Genomic DNA, 15,302 nt, shown 5'->3' on the forward strand with positions numbered 1-15,302 from the left:
GCATTAGGAGACCGACCAAGGCACAGACAACTCGGAGACCAACAGAGGGGCAAGTAGAATCCTCGGCTGCAGCACGATTGAGGGGTAATAATCGTACATAATGGTAGATTGGTAGAATGATATAGAAGGTGACATGCAGGGCTAACTCGTCACCCGCATCTACTTCCCGCACAGTAGGGGGGAACCTTGGAAGGGAATTGATGTCCGAATCGAGAACACCCGCAATGCTTAACACGCAGACCCTGATAAACAAGTCAACAAGAGGACAAGCGCACAGGTGGCTTGTATGTCGTACATGGACCTCGCACTAGGTGCATTCCTCGGACGGATTCATACGGGGGCAACAGGGGCTACTTCCAAGGCAGGTGTCAACTATGCAGGATTTGCATTCTAAGATGACGATGCGAATGTGGACAGCATAGTTTGGAGTCTAGTTTCAATTAGGTACAATATATACATACTCCTTAGCATACAACGAGTATATACGGAGTACGGAGTATAGGAATAATAGAAAGCCAAATTCCAAGAATGTCACCGATACAAGTGACGTCAAGGGACCAGCCCAGATTATAGTGGGACCCGAGGGAGAGTGGATGTACCGGTACCTAGTACACACATATCATACTCGATGTTGGATGTTGGCGGTCGGGTTCAGCTGACTGGGGGCAAATGGAGATTAGGAGGTTACAGCCATGAGAATAAGAATGACATGTACATCATGAGTTCCAAGGACCGTGGGAAGGATTGAGGTCTACCTATGATCCACGTGCCCTGAATGACGGTTATCAGCCGATGATAGGGAAAACTAGGGTTACGCCCTGGAGCGCTGCAAGCGTTCATTAAAAGCGCACGAGCACTCAGGATCACCATGACTGGCCGATAACGACTTGGCATGAGGGGTTTATTTCGTTATTACTCAGGTATCTTTGGGGGGTACGGGGTAAGGGAAGGATTTCCTTGTATGAATAAGAATGACATGGAGGAGAGATGGTATATGAGGTATTCATCTTAAGAAAGATAGAGACTAGAGTAATGTATAAATAGTTGTAATAGTTAATAGTTAATAGTTAATAGTTAATTGTTAAGTTAATACTTTAATAGTACTCCGTATAACTACTCCTATACTCCTATAATAGGGAGAGCCGGATGCACCCGGTGTCCCACGAGGCGCCAATCAATTCACCCACGCGCTTTCCCAATTTCATACTTGGGGGGTTAAGTACAAAGGTCCAAGTCACTGGCCAAGTCACACTTTCAACTTATATTTCCCCTTCCTCGACTACTCCCCCCTGTTGGACTGGACAACTCTTCGACCTCTTCTTGGAATCCGCTCTTATCGCGACTATCTGTCTCCCCTTGCCGCGCATCCCCTACGTGGATCCAAGCCCTAAACAAAGTTGGCCCCAACTTCGCTACACGGCTACACGGCTACAGTGTCTTCTTGGTCGCGGTTGAAAGGTGAGTTCCTTTGTTTTGACTTCTTGGGCTCTTTCACTCTGAAACCATCCTGTTGCCACCTGATCTTTCCATGGTACCTTTGTTTGAGACCGTCTTCTGACTCATATACTCTGGCTCGCGCGCTTTAGGTTCTTCTCCTTTCACAAATCCATCTTCTCTTCATCATGGCTTTCCAGACAAACTCCAGCATTGCAATGGCTCTTGCTGGCAAGACTGCCTCCGTTGATATCCCTCAGCGCCGCTCTGGCCTGAGTGGCGGCCGTGTCCCTACGCGTCCCGGACAGCCTGCGATGCTGCCCACGCCACCTAACTCTATATCCCCGACCCTCCCTCCTCAGACCTTCAAGCACCGCGCGACACTGTCGCCAGGATCGCCGCTGGCCACCGTCCCCCAGTTGGACTCCGATATCGATCTGGAGGATGCGGAACATGACAACGGTCATCACTCCCTGCCTGTCGAGGACCTCGACAGTACTGGCGCGATCACCCCTGTCATGCTCTCGAAGTATCATCTCCCTGAGATCTTGCTGCACCAGGGGCCCTTGGCCATCCGCCACGTTATGGGTCATCTGACAACTTCCGTCCCTGGCTTTTCGCATATCCCCCCTGCCAAGGCGCGCAGACTGGTTGTTGCGGCGTTGGAGGGTCGAGGAAATGGAGGTGTCCAAGGCGACGTGGTGTTCGAGAAGGTTGGTTGGGGCCGCTGGGACGCGCGACGTCGTGGTGAACCTGCTCACGATCGGGATTTGAACGATCCGTCGTCGCCTCCCTCAAGTGTTGCAGGCTCGTTCCAGCAGCGTGGCCTGCAGATTCAGGGCCAGTCGGGTCGGCAGGGTGGCAACCATCATCCCTACCGCATGAGCTTTGCCGAATCCACGGCATTCTCGTACACCGACGATTATGGCATGCATGGAGACCTCGATATGTTAGAACACGAGGCCGATAAGATGTCTCTCGATGGCGACGACGGCGAATACTGCTCTTCCTCCGAAGCTCCCGACGAGATGCAAGAAACCGAGTGGGTTGAAGGCGATGACACTGATGAGGAAGACTGGGCACAAATTGGCGCCGACGCTTTGCGCGCCCGTTCGATGAACAACCACGGCAGTTTCATCAACGGCCATGTCGCTGCGCGCGCAAAGCCTCAACCTTCCGGGATTTTCCCCGCCACCTGTCCATCTGTGGCTAAGTTGCCACCCCGCACCTTTGACATCCAGGAACGCGCCGCTGTGGAGGCGCTCCTCTGCCTGGGCTCCATGTAAAGCCCCTCATCATAATCGGCGTTATATTTATTTCTACTCTTTGCGCGATACACTTCTTTCACATTCAAGGCCGTCGAAGCTGGTCTGGACCGCTTTTGGCGTTCCATGGTTTTTCGGCAAATATCCAAAAAAGTCCAAAGCCAGGAAATTTGGCTAGCTTGCAGTGCAACTACCTCGATTGATGGGCGTTGGGTTGGACCTTTGTGGTATTGGGTTTCCAAGATGGCGTTCAAGTCTGCGCCTTCCTCTTATGCCTGCTACGAAACACATTGTCATGACGATTCAGGGTAGCAGTTTCGTCGCTGCTACCACTATGACAACTCCAAATACCCCTTCTCTTCTCCGCTCTGCTATTTTTACGTGGGTTGGCTCAGTACTATTGTCTGTCACCTACTCATTCTGGCGTTTATCCTTGCATTAGTTGAGTCGGCTACCACTACTTCAAGACTCCTATGTTTCTTTTTTCATCCTACGGGCTTTTTTAATACTCTACTTTGTCCCTTTTTTTATATCGGCTTGCAACTCCCAATTACTTGGAAGATCTCAGCCATCTGGATTGAGGTTCTGGTCGTCTTTATTGATCGCACTGGCTCTTCTGACTTGGATGGAATCTCAGTCATCTTCACTGATCCAACTGAGAAGTTGTCCTCTTCCTCTGCTCTGCCTCTCTCTCTCTCTCCATATATTTATGTCTATCTTTATGTGCTCTACACATAATCTGTTGTACATTACAGATTCATCATCCTTGCATTACCCTGGAGGTTTCGGCTTCAGTTCTCGAGGCTGAATACTTTACGCGGATGAAAGTACATAATCACTTAGCTAGTTTAGAAACTTAACGCGTCGCATATCCTGCGCAGTTCAGTTGCCATTTTTCTCTTTCATTTGTAATCTAAGTGTTCATGGTATGTACTTATACTCATCTAAAGACCTTACAACGTCGTAGATGTAGGCTGCTGCCTGCATGTCCTCACACTTGAGCCCAAGTATCAGAGCTTTACCAGGAAGAACGTAGTCAGAACTACACTCCAGCGCCACTACTCATTTTCAAGATGCAAGTCCAACCAAAGCATTGGCATTAAAGATATCGTTCAAACTAAACTACAAGTACAATTCCCAAGTCCATAACCCAATTCAAGACTGCCATCAAGACATGCAAATCCTCCTCCAGAAACCCCATAATAAGACAGACTCCAACCTAACCCGTCCATCCCCTAATCATGAATATCATTAATCTTCTTCCAAACCCCCTTCTCAACCTCCGCCAACTTACTCCCAGACCACCTCATCCACCACTTCGCCGTACCCACAAACCCCTCCTCCTCTTCGGGGAAGATACTACTCGCCCCGCCACCAGACCCAGATCCAGCCCCAGCACCAGCACCGTAGTGCAGCGGCAGAGTCTGCGTCTGCGATCCCGCGTGCGTCTGGTACACAGACGAATAAGGCGTGGAGGTTGAGTTCGGAGTAGGCTGCGGCGGGTTGTAGGAGTATGATTGCGTGTAGTTTGGCTGCGTTGGCTGGGCTGTCTGGGTTGGCTGGGCTGTTGGTGGAGGCGGTGGAGGGATGGCTTCGCCGGCTTTGGGTGGTGGAGGGACTAGAGAGGAAGATGCTGTTCCTGGTCCTGTGTATGCGGTTGCTGGTGATGGGAGCGCGCCAGGTTGGGGTGCAGGTGGAGACTGGGTTGTAGATGTCGCGGTCTCCGGGAAGGAGGTTGTTGGTGGTGGTGTTGCTGTTGATGTTGCTGTTGGGGTCGGCTGTACTGCTGTTGCGCCTGGTTGGGGTGGTGCTGGTGGCTGGGTGGTTGTGTAGATTGGAGGATTTGAGGGAGCTGTGGCTGTTGCTGTTGTTGTTGCGAGTGCTGGTAGAGGTTGTGAGGGTGCGCTTGCTAGTGACTCGATTGCTGTGGCGGGTTCGGGCTGCGAGGTTGTTGCGTGCGTGCCTTCTTCCTCCTTGTTGGAGTTCACGGGCGCGGAGTTGTAGGTTTGGATACCTGTTGGGGCGGACATTTTAGAGGTTGATATACTTATTGTTCTGGGAGGCTTAGGTAGGGGAGTGAAGGAGCTTTGTAGCTTCAAGGAGCTTAGACGTCATGGGTATTGCCGCTGTGGAGCTTCGCCGCATTGGGACACCTTTCTTTTCTTTCTTTTTTTTGTCTGCCTACGGTTCAGTCAAGTATTCCGATGACAAAAATTATTGGGGCTCGAATGGTTGGCTATTTGCTTGCGCTTGTTTCAGTTATGTTCGCATAGCTAGAAGCATACAACATACAGGCAGCCAGCCCTCAATGGTTGATATATCAAAACTAGGCCAGCACAAAGAACACGTCTAAGGTCCGAAGCGCGTTGGTAGCTGAGTAGAATTATTTATTTACTTTCACAATGTTTACGAGGATCAAGTTGAAAAAACGAAAATAGTTTGCTGGCAGTAAAGTACATTGGGTACAAAAAGGGAAGAATTAGACCATTCTATGCTTCAAGATCCTTCGGACCCATTTCTTGACGCATCTATCTTTTGACCATCCCATATCCTCAAATTCCACGCCCAGTGGTTACACTGGGGGAGGTGAACACCCCCTTTTTCAGTATAACTACAGTGGCAAGAGACTCACGTTTCAGTGGATCGCTTAGAACTTCTTTCCGAGGAGGAGGAGCTGGGCCTTGTCGTAGATGGACAGGACACCGGCACCGGCGACACCACGGAGGATGTTAGCACCGGCACCCTTGAAGAGAGACTTGAAGCCCTCCTTGGCGATGATCTGGCGGGCAGCATCCATGGAGCTGGAGTACTTAACGGCCTCACCAGAGGTCATCATCATGCGGCGGCGAACGGTGTCAAGAGGGTAAGAGGCAACACCGGCACCGGTGGTGACGGTCCAGCCGAGCAGGAAGGAGGCGATGAAGGAGCCCTCAAGAGGACCAACGAGGAGAACGGGCTTGATGGAATCGTACATTCCGAAGTAGAGACCACGGTAGACGACAATTCCGAGAACGGAGGGACCGAAACCACGGTAGAGACCGGCAATACCGTCGGAGGCGAGGGTCTTGCGGTAGACATCCACGAGGCCGTTGAACTGGCGCTCACCGGTGCCCTTGGAGGACTTGGCGTCGTTGGCCAGACGGGTACGGGCGTAGTCCAGGGAGTAGACGAAGAGGAGGGAAGTGGCACCGGCAGCCTATAGGGTTTGTTAGCTGTGAGCGGTGTGTAAGAGGGTTTTCAGATACATACACCACCGGAGGCAAGGTTGCCCATCATCCACTTGCCGTATCCATCACGGTCCTTCTTGTAGGCGAACATGGACTTGTAGGTGTCGCGGAAAGCGAAGTTCAGAGCCTGGGTGGGGAAGTAACGGATGACGTTGGCAGTGTTACCACGCCACAAGGAGACAACACCCTCAGCGGCGGAGGTACGGCGGAAGCAGTCAGCAATGCCGTTGTACTTGCGGTCGAGACGACCCTGCTTGAGCATCTCATCCTATTTATCGATTTGGTTAGATACTAAAGTGATGAAAATATTGAGCTGCCGGATGGCACGGGCCAAGGGAGAAAATTTTTCACAAGCTGCGATCGATGCGAAAACACAACTCATGTCCAATTCAATCACAATCAATTGTTGTGATTCCCTGCCTCTGGCTCATTCCAATCGGTGCACGACGGGTGGTAACCAACCTGGTTCTGGATCAGGAGCTTGACACGCTCAATGGGGGCAGCAGCGGTCTTGGAGACAGCGGCGGAGACACCACCCACTAATACACAGTTAGTATGAAAACTCGAGACGTTGAAGCGAGCAATTGCTGATAATTGCAGATATCAAGCTTGACACGTACTCAGGAAGTCGACAACGAAGCCCTGCAAATTCTGTTAGCATGATTGCTCGGTTCACTTCACATCGAGAAAGCGATGACCGAGCCTTGAAACCGCATTTCGAAACAAGCTCGATGATGATTTGATGGTGGACATCTCATCGGTTTGAATCTTCACGCGACAACAAGGCCAGCTCTCACAGGCTCGCAGGGAAACACTCACGGGCATGCCGAAGATCGACTTCTCGGCCTGGTTAACATCACCGGAACCCATTTTGAAGATAGTGCAAAAGAAACCGGATGCAAAAAAAAAGAGAGGAGATGGAAAGAGTGTCAAGAAGAAAGAGACACCGAGGATAATGAAGAAGAAAAAGGAAGAGAGAAGGCGGGAAGGGGGGCCAGAAAAAAAAATACTCGACCGCCGGGCGCTAAAGCCCAATCAGGAAGCCCAGGAGGTTTAATTACCGTATAATACGGTTATCATGTCGGTATTGGTTTGCCTCCTGCCGATATCTCCCGATCCACTGAAAATTCTGCAATCTGGCCAACTGGTCTGGACGGTGCTATGGGCATATAGGGGTCTTTGTTGGACTGTCAAATGGACCACACGGTTTTTGTCTGCAATACAGCTACTCCACAGAGTCACTTTTGTCTCTATCCTTGGGAAATCAGTCAATATCCTTTGTTTTCACTGTGATCATCGACATCCTGTAGTCCCGAGCAACGGTCCAAGCGTCGGTGCATTGTACCGTAGGGGTACGGTGTATATTTCCCTATCCAATGCCGGGCCTCCACCTCCCGGGGCAACCTCCTTTTTGCTGGCCGGGTATCCGATGGCGAACCAGACAATGATATCTCGGACTTGCCACCGACGGGATTATTTCCTTCTAGCCCTGTGTTCTGGGGCTTTTGAATGATTTCGAACGTCCTCGGGTGTGCCATTTGAATTCGAACTTGAGCCCAAACGACCCGATATTACTAGTTGCGGAGGGAGTAGCCTTTTTCGTATTCGGGCGAGTGGATTCTCCCCAGGTCTCCTCTCTACACTATCTTGTTCCTTCGGTACTTACTTGTGGGATTGTCTAACTAGGGCATTGTAGCATAACTAAACAACCCAATCGAGCAAATGTGATCCCACCCAGGTCTTGCAGTAATACGGAGACGACACTGCGATATGTGAGGGATCCGTAGACTTCCAAGGTTGATGAGACATTTTTCCTGGCTACTATTTTTATGTCGCGGGTACAAACCTTAAGGTGATAGATCGCCGCATGGACGATGTACCTAGGTACTTCACATGTTAGGCAATGCTAGGTACCCAATAGTACAACATTGGCTCCACCTCCCTTGGTCCTCAGGGAAATTTTATGTATGGAGCACTACGTACGTCCAACGCATTTCAAGCTGCATAGCAATATTTGGAGCTTCCTATAGCTTAAAATCAAATTTCCCGAGGTTCACCCCAGCAACCACTAGCGCCTGAGTGGGCCCGCATCGCATGTTAGCTTTCCGCTTTGGGAGCTACGGAGTCCTACAGGTATGCATACGGGCCTGAAAACCACTAGATTTGGAGAAAGTCTTTCTCAATAGAACTTCAGGATATGATGATAGCTGTAATATCTCCAACATTTGGGCGACAAACTAGAGTCGCAATTTGTGTTCTATGTTATAGCTTTCAGCAAATATATATTCCGAGTACTACCACATAGTATCAAGCACGTGCTAAACCTGTATACTTGCGTTTTTTCAGCACTTCGTTCATTTCGACACAATGACTTTCGAAGTTGAGATACTATCAAGTTAAAGAGAAAATAATTTGGTTCATTCCATAAATTGATTCGAAAAAGGTATAAACAATGGTAGATTGACAGATGCAACAACTTTTAATGCTTCTTCGACCTCTTTCTCTTCTTACGTGTGCCATCTCCTTCTCTAATATCAACCTTATCCTCATCCACAGCATCCTTAGGCTGACTAGGTTGGACATCACCGCCGAACTTGAACACCGGCCCATTCTCGTCACCGAAAGTGTCCTTGCGCCACTCGCGAAGCCGGGCCTTCTTGCCCAGCCTCTTCTGATCGCGCCGCTTCTGCTCTTCCTCGCGGAAGGTGGCGAGCTTCTTCAGACCAGCGAACTTGTTGAGCTGTATGTCGTCCGCCATGAGGATGTCCCGTGCCGTCAAGCCAAAGCTCTGCGGTGAGGTTTCGCGGTAGCGGAACTTTGTGGCGTTCTTCTTTGTAGCTCCAGGAAGCAAGGTGATGTCGAGATCCAGGTTGCGCTCAACCGCATCGTCAATGCGAAGACGGTCTTTGCGGGCCTCACGTTTCTGAATCCGCTTCTCTTCGGCCTTGCTCTTCTTCTTAGATCCGGAAGCCTCGTCGTCATCTTCGTCTTCGGCTTCTGATAGTTCGACTGTGGGCTTCGCTTCTTCATCCTCGTAGTCTGGGACCAAGTCCTTGATATCGATATCGTCATCCCACGTAGGCTTCTTAGGGTGCTTCTTCATCTTGCCTCCCTCATTTTCGCTGTCCTCGCCCTCCTCCCCGGCGTAGTACTCCTCACCAAACCGTTTTTGCATCTCCGCTTCCCAGTTTGAGTCGTCCCAGGAAGCATCCAGGAAACGAGACCAGTCGTCGTCCGTGAATTTTGAGGCACGAAGTCCTGCAACCTCCTTGATTTGCTCCACCTTTTTCTGTAGTTCTTCTGTCTTCAGTTTGCGAAGACGATTCTTCTCAGTTTCGCGTTGCTTTTTCTCCTCATCCTTGAGTGCGCGCTCAGCGTCGCGGATCTTCTTACGGGAACTCTTCTCTTCGCGACGGACGGATTGCTTGTTGGTGAGATCACGAGAGTGTGTGACTATCACCTCGTTCATCTTGTTGGGGTCTTCAAATCGGAAGTTGTACGCTTCTTCAATAGCTTCCGCCCGGTCGACGTCGTCGTCCTCATCCGAATCGAACGGATGCAACTCTGGCCTGTCGGTGGGGATCCAGGCTCGTGCTGACAAAAAGTTGGACAGGAAAGTCTCGGGGTCTTTGTCCGCATTCTCGATATCGAGTTTGATTTCAGATTTAGGCAACGAAATGTCCTGGCCGGGCTTGCGGACCATGAACTCGTCGGCATCTTCCATCTCTTCGTCAGACTTGTCTGCCGCTCCGTGCATCTCCTTGACAATAGCATTCTTCAAGTCGGCTTGCTCTTGGGCATAGGTCCTTGGGGTATTGTCCTCTTCAGTTGGGTTGACACCACTCAGAAGATTTTCCGTATGGTATTGTCGCAGCGTCATGGACTTTTCCTTGGGGCCCTTTCCGGCGGCGGTTTCCTCTGGGTTGTACTTGCTGTAAAAGCTGGCATCTTTGTCGTAAACGCGAGGATCCTTCGAACGAATAGCATTCAAAGTCGCCGAGATTTCAGCATCCAGAGCTACTGTAGCGAGCTCTGCATTGTCGTCCTCTTCTTCGGAGTCGGAATCCTCAGAGTCTTCGTCTGGGCGGTTTCCAAGACTGGAGGACTTGCCATACTTCGCTTCCACTGTGGATTAGGCCAATATTAGCACATGCGACTAAAGCGCAAAAATTTCGAGTGTAAGCACGTACACCTCGCAACTTCTTCTCTCTTCTTGTTGTGTTCAAATCGACGAGCGTAGTCTTCATTGATCGTGAACCCGGTATCAGACGACTGCTTGCCGAGGAGAACTCCACCAGCATCGTCCCCAGAGTCACTATCGCTATCTTGATCCAAGAGCTTTCGCATCTTCTTAGAAGGAGGCTCCATTTTGTGTGATCAGGTATGTGATTGAAGACCGACTCGGCGAAACCCCCAATTGGCAGAAAGAAAAAAAAACCTCACACCGCTCGCCACATTGAAACCCTTGAAAATCAGGCACAAAGGCAGAAACCCAATCCTTGACGTAGCCAATTAGATCATCGGGGGCTCATCTGAACAGGTCTGAGGAGGTCTCAGGCAAAGCCGAGACCGCTACAAGCCAGAAAATCATACACGTGGGTTCTCTCCAGGGCTTGGAAGTTGAATTGATCACCAAGTGGCATGAACGAGAGGAGGCCTATTCACACCTCTCGCGTCTCGGTCTTTACTCGCGTTAAGTGTATGGCCGGAGACATGCCCTAGATGTCGACTCAAGCACAAACCCCGTTACCCCAAGTTGGGAAACTTGTGAGCGTTGTGTGAGTATCTCATATGTCTGATATTGGAATTCTCGTTCTTGTATACTAATGCATGCGCCCCTTTCCAGCCCGGTCGGTCTCAAAGAAGCCGCTCTCGACTCGCCCACCTTTCGTGCCACCACCCTTTATTTCTCCGATCAGATCGATTTCATAGAGAAATGGCTCGACGGATATGCCAAAGCTGCAACCAAGCTCTCCTACGAGCTGACCGCTATGGAGAGTGTAGTGAACAACTTTCTTTCCTACTCGACACATCCCCTCGTGGTCTCGGAAGCGGTCGTTGACCATGATTACACACTTTTGGCTATGAGGAGATGTGGTGAGGGGTCTAAAGATCTTTGGAGTGGACTCATCGCAACAACCAGAAAGTTGGAGTCGTTGATTTCCGAACCTATTCGAGATTTCATTCAAGAGGATCTGCGGCAGTTCAAGGTATTAAGAAGCCCCTGATCCAATCTGTTCTCGGATTATCTGACACGTCCAAAGGAAATTCGCCGCAACCTCGAGCAATCACAGAAACAGTACGATTACCTCCAAGCTCGATATGCCTCTCAGTCGAAGTCCAAGGAGGCCTCGGCCCTGAGAGAAGAAGCATTTCAGCTGCACGAAGCCCACAAGGCCTACCTGAAAGCATCAATGGACTATTCAGTACAGGGTCCTCAGGTACGAAATGCACTGGACCGACTTCTGGTCAAAATCTCCTGCGATCAATGGCGGGAATTCCGGGGATTTCACAATCACAACAGCGGGACCTTCTCGAAATGGTCCCGTGAGATGGATCGTATTAAGGGTTGGGTTAATGAGATGGAAGGCAGTGAGAAATCATCCAAACGAGAGCTGCTATCCACCCGGAAGCTCATTGAGGAAGCCGCGGAGTTTGCGGCTCGACCGTCTCGTGAACTGGAGGACTACAATATTTCGACCGTTCCGTACCTTGGCTCTCGTCCTATTTCGGCACTTAATGTGAGCAAAGAGATGAGACCAGAGAAGCAAGGATGGTTGTATTTGCGCACAATGTCAGGAAAGCCTACTCGCACAATTTGGGTCAAACGGTGGGCTTTTCTCAAGCACGGCATATTTGGGTGTCTTGTACAGGGCTCTCGTACTGGCGGTGTTGAAGAGAGTGAAAGAATTGGTGTATTGCTTTGCAGTATCCGTCCCGCATCACAGGAGGAACGCCGGTTCTGCTTCCAAGTGAAGACCAAGAACAATACCATTCTACTTCAGGCAGATAACCAGAAGGAGCTGATGGAATGGATTGGTGCCTTCGAGGCGGCCAAACAAAAAGCACTGGAGAACCCCGCAAGCACTGATCTCTCGGTTTCTGGAAAAGTCACAGTTCAAGACCCTGCATTTTCAATTTCTCAACCCCCGGCTGCGGAGTTCGCTGCGGATCCTGCTGACTCTCTTACCCCTCATACGAACGATGAGTCCGGAGCGGGGGATCGCAGTATGACGCTTCCTGTTCCAGACCGTGATGGATATACTATGAGAAATAGTACCGATATTGGAAGCAGCAGAAGACCAACAGGCTTCGATAGTGAGAGCTCTGCAAGAGAACATGCAAGAGAGCATACCTCTAGACTCATCCAAAAGTTGGATCTTCACCGCAAATCGAACAATGCGGCTCCACTATCTCCTTCCGTCCCCGGCCCTGCAGGTGGAATAGCCAGTCTCATCTCTGCCAGCCACAATATTCTCCCTTACAGCAACGCCGGTCCACTCAACGCCAATGTCGATGGCACTCGAGGTCGCAGTTTAAGCAACGTGGATGATCCTGGCTCAAGTCTTGCACCTGCCACGCTCGCCAATCCCCCGGCACCCACAAGCATGAGCAAGGCGGCAGTGGTTGTGAGCAATGAAAGAGGTATTGGGATAGGCGTCTCTGATAGCACGGGTGGTATGCCTAGTGGTATGATGGCGAACGTGTGGGGTAGCTCTAACTGGGGTTTCATGAACAAGCTTCGACGGGACCAACACCAGATTGATGGAGTATCTGATGGGCCGTCTACATTGGGTGATGGCTCAACACACACGATTGCTGCACAACCCGATGCAGCGGGTGCTTTAGTGGCACCCCGACAGCAATCAGGTCCACGCCACAGGCAGACAGTAAGCCTTGATGGGGACGATGTTAAGCTCACGCAAGTTGCACTGGGTATCGGGTATGAATATCCCAGCTACTACCCTCAACAATTGAGGATTCAAGATGCTCAGTTCAGATTGCTTTTCCCAGACGTCAAGAGAGTGGAAGCATTGGTCTTGGTGTTCAGAGCCACCTGGAGCCCTAACAACCAGCAAGAATTCCCCGGACGAGCTTATGTCACAACAAGGAACATCTACTTTTATAGCCATCATTTCGGACTGGTTTTGACTACCGGTGTGTCTTTGGAGAGCATTAAGGAGGTAACTGCAGCTCCTGGGCGAGACTGTGACTTCCTTTTCCTTCATACTATTCCACCCCTCGGCAGTGATACTCCTGGCCGGGTTACGATCAAAACTTTCCTTGAACCTCTCCGACTGCTTCAAAAACGACTCAACTTCTTGATCCAATGCTCCATTGCCGTCGAGCAATTGAGTTTAGAATCTTTGATCAAAGCACTGATCAAGATGGACACTGAGTCTTCAGCCCGAACTTCCAGTGCAGATAGCTGGGATGATCTTTCATCCGGACTCGCAGGCATCAAACATGACGGGGGCAAAACTACAGACCTGGGCCATGCGAAGGACATTCGACTGCCTATTTACGTTGACAAAGATCTTGAGCTGGATGGAGGCAGGACTGCCCGTGGTCGGGATATTGCTAAATTCAGACTTCCAACACAACCCGTGGAGTATGTTCCACAAGGCGATCTTGTCTTGGTGACCGAAAAAATTCTCGATATAAGCCCTAAAGCTTTGTTCCATATATTATTTGGCGACAAAAGCGCCGTGTGGCAGCTTCTTTTACACGAGAGGAAAGCTCTAGGTTCGTTTATTCTAAATCCTTAATCACTTATACATGGCTGACATTTCAAAGAGATCCAACAAGGCCCATGGGCTAGTACGGACTTGCGGCATCTGAAGCGTGACTTCCACTACAATATCGCCACGACAGATATCCTTGGTAGGCTTGATTATTGATGATCTTGAGATCGAGCCATGACTGATTTTGTATAGGTCGTACTCATGAAAATGCGATATCGGATTATCAGATCATTGATGTTCTCAACGACCATCTGTGCTACGTGATCACAGATAAAAAGACTCCGTGGCATCTCCCCTTCCGACGTTCGTTCCGGTTGGTTACCAAGGTTGTCATTACATTCCAGGCCAAGTCGAAGAGCAAGCTTGCTATTTATACGAAAGTCGAGTGGCTGTGGTCTCCCTACGGCCTCAAAAGTGAGTTATCCCCTCCCATCCCTCCCATTCGAATAATCTAACATACCCAGACGTGATCGACAAAAAAGCAAGTGAAGATCTAGAACAAGACTCCTTGGATCTTGTCGACCTAGTCAGTGACCAAGTACGTCGATTGGGTGCACACAGTCGCACCAAAAAAGCCATCACGATCTTCGGCCATGTTGGACGCCAAAACAACGTCTCCCAATTTAGTGGCGCTGGTTCCAACCTGAAGCTGGAACCCCGCAAGCCCCGAACACAGCGTGCTATGCACGACCTTCTTTTCGAGACCTTCTTGTCATTCCTCGAAACGAGTGTTTCCTTCATAATGGTGTGGGCGTTTGACGTAGTTTGCTGGTCTTGGAAGACCATGAGTGCTCACAAGATCATCCTGACCATGTTGGCTACAAGTGCCATTTTGAATGGATACTATTCTTCGCGGGATAGTTGGGACTGGTGGCACGAGAGACATGCAGGCAACTTCATGGCACGGCTGGGTGTACAGCCAAACCTCGTTATGAGCAAATCTATCTACATGCGGGATATTGATGACGCGGTTGCAAACTCCACAATTTGGCCCGGCGCCGGCAATGCCAGTGATTGCTTTGCTACCTTCCACGAGCAGACCATGCGGTATGTCGATATGCCTCTGTCGCTCAGTCCATCCGGACCCCGGGATGCATTGACCAAGAGCGCCATCAAACGCTTCCAGCAAACTCGTGAGCGTCTTGGCATGTATCGACACAACCTTCTTGTCGCATTGCGTGTCGTGAACAGTATTGAGAAAGAGGTCGTCCAGACGGAATGGGAGCGTTGGCTGCGCGAGGAAGTCCGGCGCTGTCGCCAGGTCGAGGTTCTCCTTGGCGGAGAGGCCACTCCGGGCGACGACTCGCAGACGGGCCGAACGACCAAAGCTGAGCGTGTCTTTGCCGAGCATGCTGACAACGTCAAGCAGTGGCATGAGGAGTACTGCTCGAGTTGTCGAATGGAGCAAGAACATGTCATATCCAATGATCGTGACCTAATTCCTTGATTTTCTTCCTACAGCAGTTTCCGTCTCCGAGCATATTGTCAAGCCTTCTGTACAGCCATCTCATTTCTTGCTTCTTGCTTATCACTATACCCTGTGGCTAGCTGATCATATGTCAAAAAACCTTGTGTATAATTCCGGCGCATATCATACAAGTCGTCATTGCTTTGAATGTACTCTGTATATC

At 50.3% G+C, this 15,302-nt stretch overlaps 5 protein-coding genes across 5 annotated transcripts; 2 read left to right on the top strand and 3 right to left on the bottom strand.

Annotated features, from left to right (window-relative positions):
- Nucleotides 1-1,622: 1,622 nt before the first annotated feature.
- N7518_003947 (uncharacterized protein) lies at nucleotides 1,623-2,720 on the top strand (the record flags this gene model as incomplete). The annotated part of the gene is made up of 1 exon (XM_057184874.1): nucleotides 1,623-2,720. The coding sequence occupies one exon, from the start codon at nucleotides 1,623-1,625 to the stop codon at nucleotides 2,718-2,720; it is 1,098 nt and encodes a 365-aa protein (XP_057041644.1).
- A 1,214-nt stretch (nucleotides 2,721-3,934) lies between these two features.
- Nucleotides 3,935-4,729, bottom strand: N7518_003948 (uncharacterized protein; the record flags this gene model as incomplete). The annotated part of the gene is made up of 1 exon (XM_057184875.1): nucleotides 3,935-4,729. One exon carries the CDS (start codon nucleotides 4,727-4,729, stop codon nucleotides 3,935-3,937), a length of 795 nt encoding a protein of 264 aa, XP_057041645.1.
- A 617-nt stretch (nucleotides 4,730-5,346) lies between these two features.
- Nucleotides 5,347-6,796, bottom strand: N7518_003949 (putative mitochondrial ADP,ATP carrier protein (Ant); the record flags this gene model as incomplete). Its single annotated transcript, XM_057184876.1, has 5 exons — nucleotides 5,347-5,895; nucleotides 5,949-6,194; nucleotides 6,389-6,465; nucleotides 6,547-6,568; nucleotides 6,746-6,796. The coding sequence occupies 5 exons, from the start codon at nucleotides 6,794-6,796 to the stop codon at nucleotides 5,347-5,349; spliced, it is 945 nt and encodes a 314-aa protein (XP_057041646.1).
- A 1,609-nt stretch (nucleotides 6,797-8,405) lies between these two features.
- N7518_003950 (KRI1 family protein) lies at nucleotides 8,406-10,328 on the bottom strand (the record flags this gene model as incomplete). The annotated part of the gene is made up of 2 exons (XM_057184877.1): nucleotides 10,117-10,328; nucleotides 8,406-10,051 (listed from the first exon to the last, which is right to left on the bottom strand). The coding sequence occupies exons 1-2, from the start codon at nucleotides 10,292-10,294 to the stop codon at nucleotides 8,406-8,408; spliced, it is 1,824 nt and encodes a 607-aa protein (XP_057041647.1). The 5' UTR covers nucleotides 10,295-10,328.
- Nucleotides 10,329-10,752: 424 nt separating this feature from the next.
- N7518_003951 (uncharacterized protein) lies at nucleotides 10,753-15,118 on the top strand (the record flags this gene model as incomplete). The annotated part of the gene is made up of 5 exons (XM_057184878.1): nucleotides 10,753-11,136; nucleotides 11,191-13,672; nucleotides 13,724-13,810; nucleotides 13,864-14,085; nucleotides 14,136-15,118. 5 exons carry the CDS (start codon nucleotides 10,753-10,755, stop codon nucleotides 15,116-15,118), a joined length of 4,158 nt encoding a protein of 1,385 aa, XP_057041648.1.
- Between the last annotated feature and the right edge of the window lie 184 nt (nucleotides 15,119-15,302).

The sequence above is a fragment of the Penicillium psychrosexuale genome (assembly GCF_028828465.1).
Source record: "Penicillium psychrosexuale strain IBT 29551 chromosome Unknown utg000003l, whole genome shotgun sequence".
Lineage (NCBI taxonomy): Eukaryota > Fungi > Ascomycota > Eurotiomycetes > Eurotiales > Aspergillaceae > Penicillium > Penicillium psychrosexuale.